A 21,974-nucleotide genomic window follows, 5' to 3' on the forward strand; every position below is an offset into this window, starting at 1 on the left:
CCCTGGACCAGGCCTCAAAATGCCCCCCCCCCACATGTCCAGGCCCTGGACCGGGCCCCAACAACAACACCCAAAAAATCGAAATACACACAAAAATCACCCCAATCCAATGCCATACATGCCCTAAATGATGTTTAAATTCAAGAGACCCCAAAGAATGACTTGGTCCATGCACCACTGAGCACCCCTGGGCATAATGGATGAAAGCAAGGCAGACTGGGTGCAGGCCTATGGCACAAAGCACATTGCCTGGCTTCAAAATGGCCCCTAGACCCCCACCCACATAGCTAGGCCCTGGACCAGTCATCACAATGGCCCCCACCCACATGGCCAGGCCCTGGACCGGGCCCCAACAACACCCAAAAAATCGAAATACACACAAAAATCACCTCAATCCAATGCCACCCATGCCCTAAATGATGTTTAAATTAAAAAAAAAACACAGAAAGACTTGATCCATGCACCACTGACTACCCCTGGGCCTACTGGCTAGTGTGGCTTTAACACGCACCCCAAAATTAAAAAAAAACATCCACATATAACAGTGAGCTACTCAATAACATGCCATCCATGCCGTAAATGATATTTAAGTTCAACAAAACTCACAGAAACAGTTTATCATGCACCCATGACTAAACCTGGGCCTACTGGATACTATATACTATAATATAATATTATTTTTAAAGTTGTGGAAAAGTTTATAAATTGTAGTTGCAGCAACTGCAATGCACCAAACAAACAACACCAACTTACTTGTAAAATCTCAAATCCAAAAGTGATCCAAAAAAAGTCCTCAATATCCAGCAGCAGCCACAAAGAGTAATCCTTCCAGCTCCAGATTCAAATGACAAGTGACCAGGACATGGACAAAGCACTGGGAGGAGCCTGCTGGACAGGAACAGGAAGTTGGAGAGGGCATTTCCTTCCTCCCACTTCCCCCAAAAAAGGACTCCTTGCACAAAAAAGTGCAGCCAAATGTCAATGTGAGGAGTTATTCTGATCCAAATCATCATTTTCAGAAGGTTTATGCTGCCAGCGATAGATTTCTTGTGCAGAATTGCAATTTTTACAATTTCGGGAAAGAGAGCTGTTCAAATCTCCCGCCGGATGTCAGCTGCGCGTCGCATCTACGTATTCGCTATTAATTACTCTCGCGATGCGTGATCGCGGGCTCGTATGACGTATTTGAGTTCTCAACGTCTCGCACTGCAAGATGGCGGGACGCTATGACGTACTCGCAGTCGAAAAGTATTGCGTGATCACGCAGCCAGATCCAAAATGGCGCAGCGCACGCAAACCGGGAGGAAAGCAACTCGGCGAACTAAGATTCACGGTAAGTCAACGCCGCGTGCTCAAGGTTGTATTTTTGAAGCGCGACCAAGCAAAAAAGTTCGCCAACTCACGAATTGCGGATTGTTTGGCAATTTAGGGGGATTTGCGGATCGCGAAATTACCAAAAATCCGCAAAATCAGCGAGCGGAACGAATTTTACGCCCATGCTTAAAAAATACAAAGCAGCAGAGGTTCAATAGATAAAAAGGTCCATTTGTTCTTCATAGGAAATCAAACTCCAGCTGTCACCCATTTGCAGAAAACGGATCCATAAGGAGTCATCTCGAAGCAATGCGTAAGCGGTGAAATGAAATCATAATGGTGGGCTTTAAAAGAAATGATACGGGTCGTGCTTTCAAAATAGCTGAAAATTCAACAAAAACGGCTCATAAAGAGTTCAACAGCTCACCGCTATGATGTAGAGGAGGAATCCTACATCATTTGGCTGAAAAAGAAGGATTTCACTCCCGAAGAGAAATCCCATCGGCAGCGGTGGCGCGGTGCTCCGCAGCTACATGGCTAACTTGTTTGGCGCTGAAGCCCCCCAAGATCCTTGTTCTGACATGACAAAGATGGTAGGCTTTGAAATGTTGCATCCCCTTCAGGTAGGCCACCTTAGGGGGTGGAACTGACCCGAAGGTGAATGAGTCTTTCTGACTACTACATTTCCTGCCTGTCCTGAGGCCATATGAGCCCTGGTCAGGGTGGTTAGTATCCCTCTTGGGGAAGCCAGATTTCCATATAAAAGGTGGTGTCCTCTTCGAAGCCCCCTGCTTTGGAATGCAAATTTACAGGTCATCCATTGGAAAGGGGGTGTAAACACCTACTGCTGGAGCAGGCTTTGTTCCTGACCTGCTGAGAGCATTGGCCCTCACCTCTGGGGTCCAGAAACTCATCTGTGGGGGCAGGGTGGTCAGCCAGCACACTGGTAGTTGGTAGGTTTTCAGGGGCACCTCTGAGATGCCCTCTGGTGTATGTATTAATCAATCAAGCACTGAAATCAGTGTGAGTTCAATAATACAAGATGTTTGATACCAAATATCTTCGGTTTCAGTGAAGCCTTCATGTAGCTGGGAACTCATGTTCACCATAGTCTAGCACATGTACTTAAAATGGCTTCCCTGGTCACTTGTATGGATAGAAATTGAACTGACCAGCACTGGGGCATATCTTCTCATGCAGATATGTCCACACATGTGGTATTGTGCACTCTCCTTTAGGGCTGTAATGCTTGCTGTAGGGGGACTTACACATACTTTATGCAGTGTCTGCAGGCATGGTACCCAGGGGATGTGTGCCATATCGTGCTTTCACTTTTGTCTGCACTAGGACACGTAGCCAATGTAGTTTGCATGCGTTAGGTGAGGGGCTCCTTAGGGTGACACAATACAAACTGCAGCGCTCTTTGGTGCCCATGCCCTAGGTAAATGGGGTACCATTTACTTGGAACTTACAGGGGTGCCAAAGGTATTTCCAATTGAGGAAACAATTGTACAGTTTAGGGAAAGAGATCTAGCACTGGAGACCTGGATAGCAGAAACCCAGTGCACTGGCAGTCAAATTTGCATCAAATACCAGGCAAAACTTGGAGGAGACTATGTCAAAAAGTCTATTTCCTACACTCGGGTACTGCAATGTGCATATTCTTTTGCTCAGAGGGGTTGTGCAATAGGCACTATGAATGGGGATTTAACTGCCTTGTCTGAAATCCTCTGTCTGCTAGACCAGTCATCCCTTTTCAAGTCCTTCATTGTCATGTGTTTTTTTAGGGGGATGAAAATATGTATTTTTCAACCCCCTTCGTTGTACTCCAGTGGGACCTTAATTTAGTCTTTGGTTTTCTTGTTGGCTCTCCATAGTTGGCCCTTGGGGAACTTTCAAAACAGTTTTTGTGTCTATCACCTCAGTCAGATGGTTGAGCAAGTTTCAAACTCTCAGTTCCTATCCCCCTTTTATCACTTTTTATCTAGACAAACTGGTATTGCGAACCAGGGCTGCTTTCCTGTCAAAGTGGTGATTCCATTCCACCTTGGTCAGCCCATTACCCTCCCAGCCTTCTAACCTATGCCTTATCCCACTAAGGAGGAGGAGCGTTTGCATCAGTTGGATCCTAAGTGGCCGATCAACTACTATCTGGACACTACCAAGTATATGCAACTTGATTACTGACTCGTAGTCAGTTACTGCGGAGCTAAGAAAAGAAAAGCAGTATAGAAAGGTATCCTACCGAGATGGATCATCCTATGCATCAGAAACCACTATACATTAACCAAGAAAGACCCTCCGGAAGGAATTAGGGCTCATTCTACCAAGGCCAAACTCACGACTTCTGCTCCTGACAGAGATACTCCCATCACAGAGATCTGCATGGCAGAGACGTGGGAGTCCCTGTACACTTCTGCCAAGTATTACTATATGGATTCCAAAAGTGCAAAGAGACAGGCATTTTACTAGACTTCTTCTTCAGGGTTTCCTTATCTAAGCATCCATCAACACCCCTTCATGAGCAGGGTATTTTTTGTAGTCTGTTCTACAGCTGTGGAATCTGTAGACAGAGGTATCCATCAGAAGAAAAAGTTATTTTTCTGTAGTAATGATCTTTATGGTGGATACTCTATCTACCTGCAGATAACTCACTGACCTCTCCACCTCCCCATTTAATGAATGTGTTATACAGAAAGTTAATAGGATTCCATTGTAAGATTTTGGTACAGCACCACTCTATTGATGTCAGTCTGTCGCTCGCCTCGAAAGCTGAGGAAACATTGGTGAAAATTGATGTTGTTGTGCCTTAGCGGGTGCTATAGGGTTTCAGTGAAGTCCCCACCCTCCACTTCCGGCGTGGATACAAAGCCAACATGCCTGACTGATGACATATGAGCGTTGAAGTTTCCTGATCCAATCTGACCCCTGGGATTGTTCTACAGGTGAGGAATTTGCAGGTAGATAGAGTATCCAACAGAAAGATCATAACTGCAGGTAAGTAACTTTTCATCTTGCTAAAAATGTTCTGGTATCCAGTACTTATGACATCAATTGAGTACGGGGATTTCAGGTAAGTAACTATTACTTATCCATTTGGGCCTAAATATGATACACTACGAACTGTAAGATTTGAACCAGAGGCAGTGATTTAGGAATGCCTAACTGTGGTGCTGGGAATGAGTACTCTTGGATAGCTCGCTAAAATTTGATATAAGTGTATATTGTAGTGCTTTGTATATTTATGTTTGTTTAATTAATAAACAATATACTTTTTTCAAATAACTATTACTCATATTTTTTGCTGGCTAAACAGAGGGCATCTGCGATGAGCAACATGCACCTGCTGCTACGCTGGCCATCTACACTCACACTGACAGCTTCACCTCCTGTGCTCTTTTGTCCGTTATGGATATGCTCACTGAAACCTCGTAGCTTGTGATAGACCCTCTCCATTGGTTATCACATGAATGTAATTGTTTTACCAAAAATACAAATGTCTTAAAAATATAGAAGCAGTACAGAAAGATTTCATCTTACACTTCACATGTCTTTAGGTGGATGCCCTGAAAGAAAAACTGGCTATACAAGAGATAGAGTTAAATCAAAAAAATGAAGATGCAGACAAGCTCATCCAGGTGGTTGGTGTTGAGACTGAAAAAGTCAGCAATGAAAAACAGATTGCAGATGAAGAAGAGAAGAAAGTTCAGGTCATTAACCTGGTAAGTTTCTCTGACCATCCATTTTCCACAGGGTCAGTTATGACTGACTTTTACACAAGTGCATGGCAAAGGTACTGGGAACTTACCTACATATTACATCTGATCATTAGAGATGGAGTTAGCTTTAATATTTCAAGATATAGCAGATAACACAAGAGAGTAATAAGAGGTATACAGATAAAGCCATTAAAGTCTGTATTGCACACAAGTGCCGCCCCTTCACCTTTGAAAGTACAATTCAAATGAGCACAAATGTCCATCTTTCTCCTCTCTGTACATCTCCCCAACCTCCATTTCTCCTTCTGTCCTTAGCTTATTTAAATGTTACTTTTAAATCCACCTGTCATTATCTAACCTCGATCGCTACCTTCTTTTCTGTGTCCTCCAAATTCCTCTGTTTCCCCCTCCCCTCTTGTTTTTTTTATCTCTGTTTCCGTCACATCCATGTGTCCCTGCTTCCATCTCATTACAGCCACTGTTGGCTCTCAAATGCTTTAATCTCCAGTCTTTTTGAAGGTTTCTAGTGCCATTTACTCCAGTTTCCTCCTCAGATTTCCTCAGATGTATTTGCATTATCTTCACCTCTCTCTTATACACCTCTCTTTCTTCCTGCCCAGTGCTGCATTCCTATTCCTCTCTTTCATCTGCCATCTTATCTCTCCTCTGAGACCTTTATTCCTTCAATTTGTATTAATCATTCAGTGTTCGCATATGTGTCTGCTGTACTGTGATATTACTTTTATTTGCCTCTTTCACTGTCTACCTTTGGCTCTTCTGGTAGCCCACAACTGATTTTTCTTCCAACCTCTTTTTCTTGTTTTTTCCCCAATGTAACATTTTATTGATTTTTCAGTATTATGTAGGCATATCTACAATATAAATCAGATGTTTAACAAATTCAGAGGCTGCATACATCACCTCATGTATTCAGTCTAGTATAGTTTGCAAATCCATCCATTTACCATATCTTCTATTTTTGTGGGCGCTAACTTATTTCACACATAGGATTCTGCATTATGCTTCGGCTGTTTATCCCTCTTTTGCATTTTATTTAGTGGGGTGCTTCCTTTGCTCTTAATTTTTGTGCTGTATATCCCTTGGCCAATACCATCTCTAGCCCTATAAAACAACCGCTGATATCTATCATCATAATGCGCGTATCAAGAGAGAAAGAGAGGACTAGGTAGCTAGTCCGGGTGAACAACCTTTACAACGAAACTTTTACAATGCAGTGCCTTTACAACGCGGTATTTACAACGAAAACCATTACAACGCATTGCGCTGGGGGGCGCTCTAGGATAGGGAATAAGTTTAATTTACTATCCAACACCTTCCCTAGTGTCCACGGGGACTGGAGTTGGAATACTAAATTAAACTATTCACTATCCAGCACCCCAAAGCGTTATGCGTTGTAACGGTTTGCGATGTAAAAACCGCGTTGTAAAGGCATGCGTGGTAAAAATATGCGTTGTAACGTCATACATCCGCTAGTCCGTGTCCCCGAGGGATTATATGTATTTATCAAAGGAGACTAGCTTGATATGACCGTTAGTTTTAAGACTCAAGTCGGTTTTGTCTTGGGCACCTTATTGGTGAGATCATGAAGCCCTCACCCACCAACCTAGTTGGTGGCATGCTTCATCATCGGGCCCACCCAGTGACACTTAATGTGTACCGGGTTTGCTGCGACGCCTGATTACAGCGGAGCTGGAATGTTACTGAGAGTGCAGTGTAGGGTGTTTAGGTGAAGTGTCGGTTAAAACGGCTTGGCGAGGGTCCCAGTACCCGAGGGTAAATTCAATTTTAATAACTGGGCCACCGTCAGCGGTTAAAATAAGGCTAGGGGATGTTAGGGTGGTGAGTTACTACCCCCTACATCCATTAGTTGGTCGACATGTTTCAGCCAATGCCTTAGATTAATCTGGCTTTCCTCAGGACCTTTTAAGAAGTAGTGTTGGTGCAAGTAAAAAAGAAGAAGTGGGGAGTGTAAAGCAGACTATGTGTTACACTCACTAAGGTGTTTATCTAGATGTGAGAGGGGGATTCCCTTTTCATGCATACCTGTACAGACAAACATTTAGGACATAGACAAAACACGTAGGGAAAGGAGAGTCAAATGGCGTCTTGTCTCATAATCATATACAAAAGAAGCCGGATCTACAGTGCATGGTGGGTGGACTATAGTCGGCTTAAGTGTAATGGTACTGGTGGTACCATTAGGATGAAAATCGCATCTATTTTAGACGTGGTGTAGCTAAAACACGGGTATCACACTTAAGAATGAAGTACATAGTGTGGTGAGGCGTAAGTATAAAGTTCTTACGGTAGGATTTAGCTGCCAATGCTTCCTGGAGTGAAGCGGTAGGGGGTGACCCTGTTGAGAAAAAAATGTTGGTCACTGGGGATAGAGACCTGTAGGGAGGAAAAAGCTCTTACCCAGAGTGTTGCCTGGTGGTTGTCATACTCACAGCCTTTCTAGTCAGAGCCTGCCCTGGACCTGTTGCACCGCCGTCGATCTCTTCTGTAGAATGAGCTTGAGGAATCATGCTCGTTTATATATGCTTGTTAATGAGGAAACGATCGGCACCTGGAGAGGGGAGTAAGTGAAGAGAGACTTCCCCGTGTGTTTCCGTGGTTGTGTGCTCATGCGTGATGTGCTATACACTAGTTTATTGTGCATGCGCTGTTGTCTGGACTCATCTGCGCGTGTGCGGCGATGAAACGGCGTGCAATGTTCCCGTATTAGTTCCGCTGTCAGGTGCCCAAAATAAAGTATCCTCAATGTTGGCAGATGCATATATGGGGGTAGAGGGATTGAAGTGTTCAAAGCATTGCTGCACTATGGCGTTAGGGCATTTATGGAGCGCTGCTAGTATACGAGTGAAAAGTGCATGCGTGGGCTAAGAAGGTCTTGACGCGCCTGCGCATGCTTTGTCCTAGTGCGATGTGCCCTGAGGTTGTAAGTTCATAGTACGTGTACTGGGGACACATGGGGGACAGCTTGCATTTACACAATGTTGTCCAAATGAGGCGCTGTCCAAGGTCAGTGCCACGTCTATGTGGGCAGTTGTTCCATGCGTATTACACACTGCGTTTTACACACTGGGGAGTATAAAGTACAGTGGGGACTGCTTACTTTAAGGTAAGGAAAGGCGCTGGGACAGTGGGGCTGCTGCCTGTGAGGCAAGGAAAGGTGCTAAATAGGCACCCTGTGGTTTTCTGAGCTGGTAGGTATGGCTCTGTCGTGCGCTGACTAGGTCGTGGTGTGACAGCCAGGTTAGGATGGGGCATGCTCGGTTGTCAGTGCCCTAGATGACAGACCTCATCTCAAGCGAGAGAAGGGTGGTTAGAATGAGTATAGGAGTACTGGAGCACCAGCAAGTGTATGGTAGCGTCTAATTCGGCGCATAGGTGTTTAGGGGGCGACTGAGTTCCAGGGGATCGCATCATTTAGGCCATTGGTTTGCGTGGAGAGGCGGTAGATCCAGCGTTGTTCTTTATTTAGAAGTCTTTTCTCATTGTCAGCTGCCAGTTCAGGGAGTTGTTCGATGATGGTCCATGTTAGGTCGTTAGGGGTGTGGCCCTGGGTGATGAAATTATTGGTTAGCTTGCTGATGTTTTTCTTGCACCTAATGGTGCTTCTGTGTTCGGTGACTCTAGTTCGCATTTTGCGGGCGGTCATCCCGACATATCGGTGGCCGCAGGTGCATGTAAGGAGGTAAATCACGTTACATGAATTGCAGTTAGTGTGGCTGCGTTGAGTCCACACTTTGTTAGGTGCCAGGGTTTTGGAGTGGGTGGTTAAATGACACACTCTAAAGTCATTACAGGGGTAATGGCATGTGACTTTGTGAAGTCCCCATGCGGTAAGGATGGTGTTCAGTCCTTGCGTGTTCTGCGTTTTGGGGCGGGTGCTCACTAATTGGTCCTTCAGGTTGTTGCATCTTTTGTAAGCAAAACGTGGTGTGTCCCACTGTCTCTGGCCGGAGTTGAGAATTTTCCAATTTTTCTTGATGAGTTTGGCTACCTCATTGGAGGCTGTATTGTAAGTGGTATCGCAAGTTATAGGTTGCTTCTGTTTTCTTTTGGTATTGTTTCGAGGAGGGCCTCTCTGTTTTGGTTCATTTTAAGATTTTTGAATAATATATGAAATATTTACTTTCCCTAATGTATTCTCTGGAGTGGGAATAGTAATTTTAACCCCTACGCTATCCAACGCTTTCCCTACTGTTGCACACACTGGAGTGGGAATAGTAATTTTAACCCCTACGCTATCCAACGCTTTCCCTACTGTTGCACCCACTGGAGTGGGAATAGTAATTTTAACCCCTACGCTATCGAACGCTTTCCCTACTGTTCCACTCTTTGGAGTGGGAATAGTAATTTTTACCCCTATGCTATCCAACGCTTTCCCTACTGTTGCACCCACTGGAGTGGGAATAGTAATTTTAACCCCTACGCTATTCAACACTTTCCCTACTGTTGCACCCACTGGAGTGGGAATAGTAATTTTAACCCCTACGCTATCCAACGCTTTCCCTACTGTTCCACTCTTTGGAGTGGGAATAGTAATTTTTACCCCTATGCTATCTAACGCTTTCCCTACTGTTGCACCCACTGGAGTGGGAATAGTAATTTTAACCCCTCCGCTATCCAACACTTTCCCTACTGTTGCACCCACTGGAGTGAGAATAGTAATTTTAACCCCTACGCTATCCAACGCTTTCCCTACTGTTGCACCCACTGGAGTGGGAATAGTAATTTTAACCCCTACGCTATCCAACGCTTTCCCTACTGTTCCACTCTTTGGAGTGGGAATAGTAATTTTTACCCCTATGCTATCCAACGCTTTCCCTACTGTTGCACCCACTGGAGTGGGAATAGTAATTTTAACCCCTACGCTATTCAACACTTTCCCTACTGTTGCACCCACTGGAGTGGGAATAGTAATTTTAACCCCTACGCTATCCAACGCTTTCCCTACTGTTCCACTCTTTGGAGTGGGAATAGTAATTTTTACCCCTATGCTATCCAACGCTTTCCCTACTGTTGCACCCACTGGAGTGGGAATAGTAATTTTAACCCCTCCGCTATCCAACACTTTCCCTACTGTTGCACCCACTGGAGTGGGAATAGTAATTTTAACCCCTACGCTATTCAACACTTTCCCTACTGTTGCACCCACTGGAGTGGGAATAGTAATTTTAACCCCTACGCTATCCAACGCTTTCCCTACTGTTCCACTCTTTGGAGTGGGAATAGTAATTTTTACCCCTATGCTATCCAACGCTTTCCCTACTGTTGCACCCACTGGAGTGGGAATAGTAATTTTAACCCCTCCGCTATCCAACACTTTCCCTACTGTTGCACCCACTGGAGTGGGAATAGTAATTTTAACCCCTACGCTATCCAACGCTTTCCCTACTGTTGCACCCACTGGAGTGGGAATAGTAATTTTAACCCCTACGCTATCCAACGCTTTCCCTACTGTTGCACTCTTTGGAGTGGGAATAGTAATTTTAACCCCTTCGCTATCCAACGCTTTCCCTATTGTTGCACCCACTGGAGTGGGAATAGTAATTTTTACCCCTACGCTATCCAACCCTTTCCCTACTGTTGCACTCACTGGAGTGGGAATAGTAATTTTAACTCCTACGCTATCCAACGCGTTCCCTATTGTTGCACTCTTTGGAGTGGGAATAGTAATTTTAACCCCTACGCTATCCAACACTTTCCCTACTGTTGCACCCACTGGAGTGGGAATAGTAATTTTAACCCCTACGCTATCCAACTCTTTCCCTACTGTTGCACCCACTGGAGTGGGAATAGTAATTTTAACCCCTACGCTATCCAATGCTTTCCCTACTGTTGCACCCACTGGAGTGGGAATAGTAATTTTAACCCCTAAGCTATCCAACGCTTTCCCTACTGATGCACTCTTTGGAGTGGGAATAGTAATTTTAACCCCTACGCTATCCAACGCTTTCCCTATTGTTGCACCCACTGGAGTGGGAATAGTAATTTTAACCCCTACGCTATCCAACGCTTACCCTATGCTTGCACTCTTTGGAGTGGGAATAGTAATTTTTACACTTTTGTTATTGTACGTTAATAATATTGGCTATTATTTAATTATATTTTGTTACTATATATATATGTTTTAAGAAATATGAATTATTTTTTGTTTTTACTTTCATTAATTATTTAATTATTATAAGTTAACTTAAGTATTTCTAAGTATATTTTAGTAATTAATTTTTAATATTATTTAATTTAACATTGTTTTTAGTAAAGTCGATATTTTTTATATCTATATTTTTGTAAACGATATTTTTAACTCGATATTTTTGTACTTACCTGTTTGTAGATATAAACTCGATATTTTGTCAGTCTATATTTTGTCAACGATATTCTTGATGGTCGATATTTTGTCTCTCGATATTATTTCAGTGATCCGGTGGTCAGTCTCCCATCTTTGACTGCGATGTTTAAGTCTAGGAAGGCAAGTTGATTCGTGCCGGTGAACTTCAGGTATGGGCCTCTGTCATTGAGCCACGTGAGGAACTGTTCCAATGTTATTTGTGAGCCCTGCCAGATCATGAGGATGTTGTCAATGTATCAACGCCATGTGAGGATGTGGTTGGTGTAAGGGTTTGTACTGTCAGCAATGTGGATGTGTTCAAAATGATGGACGTAGAGGCCTGCTACGCTTGGGGCGAAAACGCTGCCCATGGATGTTCCATTGGTCTGGAGGTAGAAGGATCCCTCATATTCAAAATAGTTCCCCTTCAGAGCCAATGTGGCACATTGTATGACAAATTCCCTGGGGGTGTGGTATGGCCATGGTGACTCCATGAGGACGTCCTTGAGAACTTTGATGGTGGCGTCCTGGGGTAGGCTGGTATAGAGGCTCTCAATGTACAGTCTTACCAGGAGTTGGGTGTCTGTGTTGAATTCTGTGTTGTCAATCACTTGTAGTAAGTGCTTGGTGTCCTTGATGTAGCTGGGCATCTGTTGGACTAATGGGTTAAGGAAAAAGTCGCAGTAGCGTGACAGAGAGCTGATGCCCGACACTATGGGTCTGCCTGGTGGTGGAGTTTTGCCTTTGTGTACTTTAGGTACAGTGTAGAAGTACAGGACTCTGACTTTCTGGGGGCAGAGGTACTCGGCTTCCTGCTTGGAGATGTGTTCTGCATCACAGGCACCCTTTATTAGTGTCTGGGTGGTATTCTGCAGTGTATCAGTGGGGTGCTGTTCAAGTCTTTTGTAGTTCCTTGAGTCACTCAATAGCCTGCGGCATTCCGTGTCGTAATCTTTTTTGTCTAGGAGGACAATGTCTCCCCCCTTGTCGGCAGGTTTAATGATGATGGAGGGGTTGTTCTTTAGGCGTTGGATTCTGTCCCTATCTTCTTTTGATAGGTTATTGAAGTAGGTAGTTGGTTTCAATTTTTCAATGTCGTTGTACACTGCCAGTTCAAAAGTTGAGATTTCAGGGGGCACTGTGGAAGGTGGCGGGTTGAAGGTCGATTTAGGCCTGTGATGTTTGGGTTTTGATTGGCCAGTTTGTCATCCCTTGTCGTTTTCTCAAAGAAGGCCTAGAGTTTTAACTTTCTGAAGAACTCTGCCAGTTCCACGTGCAGTTTGAACTTGTCAAGTCTAGTTGTGGGGACGAATTAAAGTTTTTTTTCCAGCACTGTTTGTTCCTTGGGTGTCAGGGGTGTGTTCGATAAATTGAATACCATAGATGATTTGGTCGTGTTTGTCACTGTTTGCTGTTGATCGGTTGGTCTTTCGCCTTCTGGCGGGTGTTGGAACTCACTGGGTTTCCTTCTTCGACCCATTGCACCTGTGGTTGTTGTGGGTTTTGTCTTCTCCGGCCTCTTGATCTTCTGCCCTGTCCTAAAAAAGGAATGTGGGAGCCGGGGTTGCCTGAGAAGAGTGGCATAGGGCCCGGAGGATACATAGGTAGGTATCCAAAGTACGGGTTCTGCATTTGGCCGAAGTTGTGGGGCAGTCCGTAGAATTGTCCTTGTTGGGCTCCCTGCCATGTGTTTGGCCACCGTTGGCCGCGTCGGCCTCTGCCGCTCTGTTTGTATGAACCAGTGCTGGAGTCACTGGATGCCGAGCTATCATCAGCCGATGAGTCAGAGGCGTTCGGATTCTCAGGTGGTGGGGTGAAGTAATCTTCAGAGTAATCTAAGGCACTGGCTGAAACATGTCGACCAACTAATGGATGTAGGGGGTAGTAACTCGCCACCCTAACATCCCCTAGCCTTATTTTAACCACTGACGGTGGCCCAGTTATTAAAATGTAATTTACCCTCGGGTACTGGGACCCTCGCCAAGCCGTTTTAACCGACACTTCACCTAAACACCCTACACTGCACTCTCAGTAACATACCAGCTCCGCTGTAATCAGGCGTCGCAGCACACCCGGGACACATTAGGTGTCACTGGGTGGGCCTGATGATGAAGCATGCCACCAACTAGGTTGGTGGGTGAGGGCTTCATGATCTCACCAATAAGGTGCCCATGACAAAACCGACTTGAGTCTTAAAACTAACGGTCATATCAAGCTAGTCTCCTTTGATAAATACATCTATCATCATAAAACATTCAGCACCACTATAAAAGGTGTAAATGTGATTATTGCTCCCTAATGCTTCAGACAAGGTGTGTTTGATCATTCTCACTTGTCTCACATCTTAGAAAATTCAGATTGTAATTCCGACAGTTATTGTGTAGCGCTTATGTAAGAAAATACCTCTTTATGGATGGTCACCCCCAGGTTTTTGGACCGATGCTGCTGGTTTTTTTAATTTTAGAGCGCACTGAGGCCCATTAAACAGACCTCATTGCCTGTGCCCTTACCCATAAACAAGTATGTCGAAATGGCTTTTATCAAATTTGCTGAGCTAACTTAACTGTAATTCCCTAGTAAATGATACCCAGGGCACATAAATTAGATGATTCACCCAGTGAATGCAGCACTCGTTTACTCATGCCCCCTGGGCAGGGCACAAGTAAAAGAGACTCTTAACCCATCATTTTGCAGACAGGTAGAGAAGTTTTAACATCTGTCCTGACTTTGCCATTTAAAGCAACAGCAAAGCCAGACTACCCCCTGGTATATGTGTAAGTCACCCCCATGGTAGGCCTATTGAGTCCTAAGTCAGGGTGCAACAAATTCCATGGGCAGATCGTTTTTTACATGTTCTAGTCCTAAAAATGTAGAACTATTGTTTTTACTGTGGAAAATCTTGGTCACCCAATTGGCGAGTGCAAGGTTACATGCTGACGCCTCAGCTGTGCTAACTCTAGAACAGGCCACCAAAGTGGGCCATCCAAGGTTTCAAGAAACTTGTTACAAAGAGCCTTACTTGATTTAAAGTTAATGTAGCAAGTTGCATTGGGCCGCTTTAGAAAAGTTGACATTTTCTTGCCTTTAGTTGCTGTATCCATACACGTTACACACAGGGTCCTGTCCCTGAGACTCGTTTCTGTCCTGCTGGGGAGATGTGCTAAAGACTTCCAAAAAAGGATGCACTAGGGGCATGCTCTGGACGGAGGTGTCACCTCCTTCCTGCAGGCAGCCACAAGGGTGTTGACCCAAAAGGCGAATTTCAAAGGAGGACCACCTTTGAAGGGCAAATGGGTAACACTTCTTCATTGTTCAGACAGACAGGTTGGCAGAAGGGACATGAGAAGGAAAACTAATTGGCAACACTATTTTGCTAGAGCACGTAGCCTCCTTGGTAGCCACACCCCGGGGTTTGGTTAGAGAACTCTACATCCTAGGTGAGGGGTCCTGACATCATGCACGTGGGCAAAATGGTGCATCCTGGGATGCCCAGATGACGACCAACCGCATCCTACACTGAGGGCATTTTCTGAACATCAGTTGTTATCCGTGGTGCCCCGAACTTACATTTTTCACTGGACTGTAAGAAGGATCTAGGAAGGACTGCCCTGCTGCACCATGGAAGAGGCCAAGAGAGGCTGCACTGGCTTGGACTGCATCTGCTGAACCTGGTGGCTAGCAAAGGAAGAGGGACAGTGCTCACTATGTCCTGCTCGAGGAGAAGTGTTTTCCAGAGCCCAGCCAAAGCCAAGAGACTTCAAGCGTCAGCAAGCTTAACTCTGTTCACAGCACAGGGACACAAGAGATGAGAAGCATGCTGGCGCAAGTTGGTAGCCCAAAATCTTTGACCCACTGCTAACCTCTGACGCATACTACCAGGCACCAGAACCCCACGCACAAAGTTGCACTCAAGTTCACTCAGCCCTTAAGTGTCATCGGAGTGCAGCTGCAACTACCTGAGTATGAGGTATTGACCAGGAAAGATTGTCTTGTGACTATGATACTGGGAAACTGGTGGTCCAGTGGCCACTGGACTTCCACTAACACTGAGACTACTTTGAGAGACGTAACCCTGAGACCATCACCACCTCACCCCCTCACCAAGGAGTAGTCACAGCAAGATCCCCATTGACTGAATTGCATTGCATCCAGAGCATCCTTTGAGCATCTTCAGCATCCATTACCCCTTGCATCAGGACCACTTCCATAGAAAAGCCCTGAAAAGGATAAAAGTGCCTGGAACTGACTGGAGACGGCTTCCCCTGCTGAAGTAATTGTTTCTGAGAACCTTGCTGGTCCACCTGACTGGCTCCCTTTTAGAGTTGATCACTTAACATGACTTTAAACAACTGCATTCCAGTTAGCCCAAACTTTTTAGTGAAAACATTTCTAAGTGTCAAATTCATTGAATTTGTCAATTCTTGTCCCCAATTGAGTAAAACAACTTGATTTACTATACCTTATAAATTCCATATCTTCGGGGGATCTTTTTTGTTGTAGTCTCTAAAAATCCATAAAAATACAGTCTATTTTTATAAATTGATGTTAGATTTCCTTTTTTTTTTTATTTCAGTTTTTTTTTCTTTGAGTTTTATTTAGATCAAAATAGACCCAAAGGTATCAGAGTGCTTTGCACGAGGACACATTCATTTTTTTTGTTAGGCATGGGGAGATTAATTGATTTACCTAGAATCACAGGAAGTTGAGTGTATTTGCTGAGACTCGAACCGGAGCCCCAGCTTCGAGGTTGAACGCCTTAGCCGTTAGGCAGCATCCTCTCCACTCTCCTCAGTTGTGTTTGATGCTATGTAAATGCTTTACATCTGAAAGAAACACGTTAGTTATATTCCATACCTTAGAATAACCCCCAGGCGTCAGACTGGATCCGGAAAGTTTTTCGTCAGCAGTACCCCTGCGTGTCGGTAGGCGTCGTATGCAGCTCCGCGTCCGTCGTCGGCATTGTGATCGCTGGGATGACGTCGCCAGACTACTTAGATGCCGTCCTTGCACCAGTTCTTTTTTCCGCGCCAGCAGGCGCAGATCCGGGAAGAGCATACCCTTAGTCATTTTTTTACTAACTTTTGGAATTTTTTTTCTATCTTTTTCGAGTCAACATCGACTCCTGGTGCCGGTAGGGATGCCCGGTTTCAAGCAGTGTGACGCCTGTCACCGACTGATGTCGGTTACCGACTCCCACCGTCGGTGTCTCTACTGCTTAGGGGCCGACCACGACGACAAGTCATGCCCCGACTGCCAGGCCTTGACGTCGAAGGCTAGGCGGGAGCGTTCCCGTAAGCTGCTTGAGATCTGGCAATCGGCTCCGTGCCGCTCGAGGTACCAGTTGAAGAGGAGATCGAGGGAACGGTCGCGGAGCTGGAGTCATCATCGTTCGTCGGGATCCAAGTCCTCGCACTCCGGTAAGTTGAGGCATGGGAAAAAGTGGAAGAAACACCATTGTTCTTCGACATCTCCTCGCCAGTCGCGCGACTCGGCTGAGGGTTCAGGTGACGCCACCCATGAGGCTTCGGTAGAGCCCGTGCAGTCGCATCCAGCCCCACACCCTCCGGTCCCTGGGCTCAATGCGACTCCGGAGCAGATTCAAGACTTCCTCATGGCCATGAGGACTCTCTTTCCGCCGTCGGGCCCTGCGGGTCGGACTGGGGGTCCTAGCCCTGTGCTCCTGGCGGCTTTGGCCTTGGCGCCGCTGGCGACTTTGGTCCCGCCGCCACAGGACCCCGTGGGATAAACCATTAATATATATGGGGTGACCCAGAAAAAATTCAAAGGACCTGGGTATCAATTGGTACAGACAAAATGGTCCTAGACGTTGATTCTACAAATTGGTTGTTATAATTAGTAACACAGATATTTCTCTTCATGCGCTTAAATCCTGCAATGGAAAAGAAAAAGAAAGAGAGAACAATAGCCCAAAATGATTAGACAAACCAAAGTGACCACAGGTATGCTTAGAGCTGATCCAACTATTTAATATTTGTTTCAGCAAGAGTTCTCATTGATTCATGAACACAATTATACATGTTATGAGGGGGTTACTACCAAGTAGCGTGCAAGAGGAGTGATAAAAGTGAGTGCTCGTGTGAAAAAGGACCAAGAGGGTCAGAGAAAGATATGGGAACACAACGGTTTCTTTGATCTAGTAATAATTCTAAGGTTTAGAAATCCGTAGCATATGGAATGGGGTTGCCCCATATCTGTCTGTCAGAAATTATTCCTTGCTCTGCCTTGTCATAGTGGGAATTCATCTATTACCTTGCTTGGGGGAAGGGGGTACCAAGGGTGCAGGCCCGAAGGGGGATTATCGTCGACTTTTCGACCCAAATGCGTGTAGGCTGAGTGAGTCCTCAGCTAAGGGTCTTCATCCGGACGAGGAGGGGACCTATTTCTTCCAGAAAAAAACACACACCCACAACAATACGGTGGGCAACCCGTTAATGGTGTGCCAGTGTTGCAAAAAAAATTACTCCAAGAAGGCCGTACTCAATACGTCCAAGAATGCTTGAGGATCTTGACGGAGCCTCTTTGGCGACAAAGCAGATAGTGCACTGGAGCGCTTTAAGGACTCCAGGGCTACGGCCAAGTCCTTGGACCAGTCTGCCCAGCACCAGCAAACTTCTGCTTTTCGCTCCATTCGTGGCCAAGGAAGGGGCACCCCTGCACATTCGTCCAGCCACAGGCCGCAGAACCAACCTCAAAGAGGCAGCGGACATGCATTCCACCGTGGCGGAGCAGGGAGACAGAGAGCCGGTCAGTCCACATCCGCTCCCGCAGCATCTGCCTCAAAGCCTTCCAAGTCCGAGCTTTCAGGCCCATTCCACGCCAGTGGGAGGCAGAGTTTGCCATCACCTGCTCCACTGGCGTACCATCACTTTGGACAGGTGGGTACTGCAAATCGTCCAAAGGGGCTACTCCCTCTCCTTCGAGGCGGCCCCTCTAGCCATGCCAACACAGTACCACCTCATGTCGGGGATCACTTGCAACTTCTACAGGAGGAAGTTATGGCCCTCTTGGCCAACGGGGCCATCAAGCGCGTTCCTGGCCCAGAAGAAGGACGGGGTTGTTACTCCCACTACTTTCTGGTTCCCAAGAAGGGCAAAGGGGGCCTACGCCCTATCTTGGACCTCAGGAGCGTCAACGGCTTCCTCCAGAAGGAGAAGTTCAAGATGCTTACCTTAGCTCAGATTTTGGCTACCCTGGACCCTGGAGGCTGGACGGTAGCATTGGACTTGCAAGACGCTTATTTCCACATTCCTGTCCTGCCGGCCCACCGGCGTTACCTGCGGTTCATGGTGGGCCACAAGCACTTTCAGTTTACCGTGCTCTCCTTCGGCCTCACCAGGGCCCCTTGGGTGTTCACGAAAGTGATGGCTGTGTTCGCAGCTCATCTGCGCAGATCGGGAGTTCCAGTCTTCCCCTATCTCAAGGACTGGTTGTTGAAGGCAGGCTTGCCCCAAACAGTCACCTCCCACCTCCAGACTACGGCCGGCTTCCTGCATTCACTGGGGTTCTCCATCAATGTGCCGAAGTCACACCTGAGTCCCTCCCTAAAGCTCCTCTTCATCGGAGTAGTTCTGGACTCTGCGCAGTTTCGGTTTTATCCTCCCGAACAGCGGGTTCGGGATATTCAGGCTCTGATTCCGATCTTTCAGCCATTATCCCGAGTCTCGGTCAGGTTGACGCTGCAGCTTCTGGGGATGATGGCCTCCTGAATCCTTCTGGTGCATCACGCCAGGTGGCGGATGAAGGCTCTGCAGTGGGACCTGAAGTTTCAGTGGGCCCAGTGTCAGGGCAACTTGTCCGACCATGTCTTGATCTCAGAGGGCACAGCAAGACAGTTGCAGCGGTGGCTCACGGGCCGCGATTGGGTCAGCGGCAGATCCCTCTCCCTACCCCAACCGGAGCACGTAGTTGTGACTGACGCGTCCCTCCAGGGCTGGCGGGGCAACATGGGAGAGGCGGAGATCAGAGGCCTCTGGTCTCCGGCGGAGTCCCGGCTCCACATCAACCTTCTGGAGCTGCGGGCGATCCGGCTTGCACTGAAGGCATTCCTCCTCTCTGTCCGGGGGAGTGTAGTGCAGGTGTTCACAGGCAACACCACCGCCATGTGGTACTGCAACAAACAGGGCGGATGGGGTTGTGGACCCTATGCCAGGAGGCTCTGCGCCTCTGGTAGTGGCTGGAACATCAGGGCATGACCCTGGTGGTTCAACACCTGGCAGGTTCCCTGAACTCCAGGGCAGACGAACTCAGCCGTCGGTGCATGATGGATCACGAATGGCGTCTGAACTCGGACATGGCGCAAAGCATCTTTCAGCAGTGGGGAGACCCTTGGTTAGATCTATTCGCTACAGAAGAGAACGCGCAGTGTCATCAGTTCTGTGCGGTGGAATTTCCAAGGCGGCACTCTCTCGGAGACGCTTTTTGACGCGAGTAGAGCTGCGGTCTGTTGTACGCCTTTCCACCTATACCACTTCTGCCCAGAGTGCTGAAGAAGATCAGACGCGACCGGGCCCAAATTATCCTTGTGGCTCCGGACTGGGCACGAAGATATTGGTATCCCGAGCTACTCAGCATGTCCGTCGATCCCACGATTCGTCTGCCTCTTCAGGAGGACCTTCTGTCGCAGCAGCAGGGGACGGTCCTCCACCCGAACCTGTTCAGTCTCCACCTCCATGCTTGGAGATTGAGCTGCAACAGTTGAAGCCATTTGACTTGCCTCCTGAAGTTTGTGATGTGATTCTGGCAGCCAGGCGTCCCTCCACAAAGTCGGTATACGCCTTCAGGTGGAACAGATTTGTGGCATGGTGCACAGCAAAGGCTGTGAATCCACTCTCTGCCCCCCTTTCTGAGATTCTCCTCTTCCTTCCTTCTCTTGCCCAGCATGGCTCTGCTCTGGGCACTTTCAAGGGCTACCTTTATGCCTTTTCTGCCTTCTTAAGGCTACCTGATCGGTCTTCTTTGTTCAAATCCCCGATTGTTAATAGGTTCTTGAAGGGCATCACTCATATGTTCCCCCCTGTTCCTTTCGTGATGCCCCAGTGGAACTTGAACCTGGTTCTGTCCTACCTGATGTGCGCTCCTTTTGAGCTGCTTCATAACTGTCCTCTCTGTCTTCTTACACTTAAGACTGCTTTCCTGGTTGCCATCACCTCTGCCAGGAGAGTAAGTGAGCTCCATGCTCTTTCCTCCAAGCTTCCTTTCCTTTCTGTCCATCCGGACAAGGTTGTGTTGCGGACAAGACCCTCTTTCCTGCCCAAGGTAGTCACAGCCTTCCACATCGGGCAGTCCATCACCTTGCCCACCTTCTTTCAGCCTCCGCATCCCTCTAAAGAGGAAGAGTGGCTCCACCATCTGGACCCAAAACGTGTGCTCTTATACTATCTGGATCGCACACACCAGTTCCGGGTGGATGACCAACTCTTTGTTGGTTACGTGGGCGCTAAGAAGGGACGGGCGGTGCACAAACGGACCATCTCTCGGTGGGTCGTGTTGTGCATCAAGGCATGCTACTCTTTGGCTAAGAAGGAGCCTCCTGTTGGGCTGAGGGCCCATTCTACTCGGGCCACGACGGCTACCACTGCCCTGGGCCAGGGCCAGGGAGTCCCCTTGCAGGACATCTGTCAGTCAGCTACGTGGGCCTCTCTGCGCACATTCACAAGACACTACTGCCTGGACAGCGAAGTCCGGCGGGATGGCTTCTTTGGCTGTTCCGTCCTCCAGGACTTTCTGCTGTGATAATTGGTTCGCAGACCCACCACCTGGGTTGGTATTGCTGGGATATCTATTCTAAGGTAAGGAATCTAATACTAACCTGTTTCTTTCAGATGCACAAGTTACTTACCTTCGGTAACGATATATCAGTAGTTAGTATTAGATTCCTTACCGCCCCACCCATCCTCCCCGTTCTGCGAACCGATATCTAGGGTTAAGGTCATCCCCTTTCAGGGCACTAGTTTCATGGCACCAGTGTTGGTTTTTATCATGGCTCTGCGTTTCTGGCGCAGAAAAGCTGTGTATAAGAACTGACGTCAGCGCGCGATGGCGGCGTCTAAGTACTCCGGCGACATCATCCCGGCGCCAACGACGCCGACGACGGACGCGGAGCCGCAGACGACGCCTACCGACGCGCAAGGGTACTGCTACGCAAAAGTTTCTGGATACAGTCTGACGCCTGGGGATATTCTAAGGTAAGAAATCTAATACTAACTACTGTTTCTTACAGATATATTGTTACCAAAGGTAAGTAACTTGTGCATCTGTGAGAAACATTAGTTAGTGTTAGATTCCTTACCACACCACCCATCCTCCCCGTACTGCGAACCGATATCTAGGGTTAAGGACATCCCTTGAGGGCCCTAGTTTCATGGCACCAGTGTCGGTTTCTATCATGGCTCTGTGTTCCTGGAGCGGAAAGCTATGTACAGTGATGCCAGTGCGCGAGAGCGGCGTCAGTTCAATACACGTACATGTACAGTACTCCGACGATGTCATCCCGGCGATCACGACACCGACGACGGAGGCGGAGCCGCAGACGACGCCTACCGACGCGCAAGGCTACT

The 21,974-nt window shown here is 47.0% G+C and overlaps 1 protein-coding gene across 1 annotated transcript in view; it reads left to right on the top strand.

Moving 5' to 3' along the window:
- Window positions 1–21,974, top strand: part of DNAH17 (dynein axonemal heavy chain 17) — a 15,539,113-nt gene that overhangs the window by 11,184,283 nt on the left and 4,332,856 nt on the right. Inside the window, exon 59 of the mRNA XM_086931082.1 lies at window positions 4,872–5,036. Within this exon, the coding sequence (XP_086787208.1) occupies window positions 4,872–5,036 (165 nt within the window). The remainder of the gene's footprint in view (window positions 1–4,871; window positions 5,037–21,974) is intronic.

Source organism: Lissotriton vulgaris, chromosome 7 (genome assembly GCF_964263255.1).
Source record: "Lissotriton vulgaris chromosome 7, aLisVul1.2, whole genome shotgun sequence".
NCBI classification, from domain to species: domain Eukaryota; kingdom Metazoa; phylum Chordata; class Amphibia; order Caudata; family Salamandridae; genus Lissotriton; species Lissotriton vulgaris.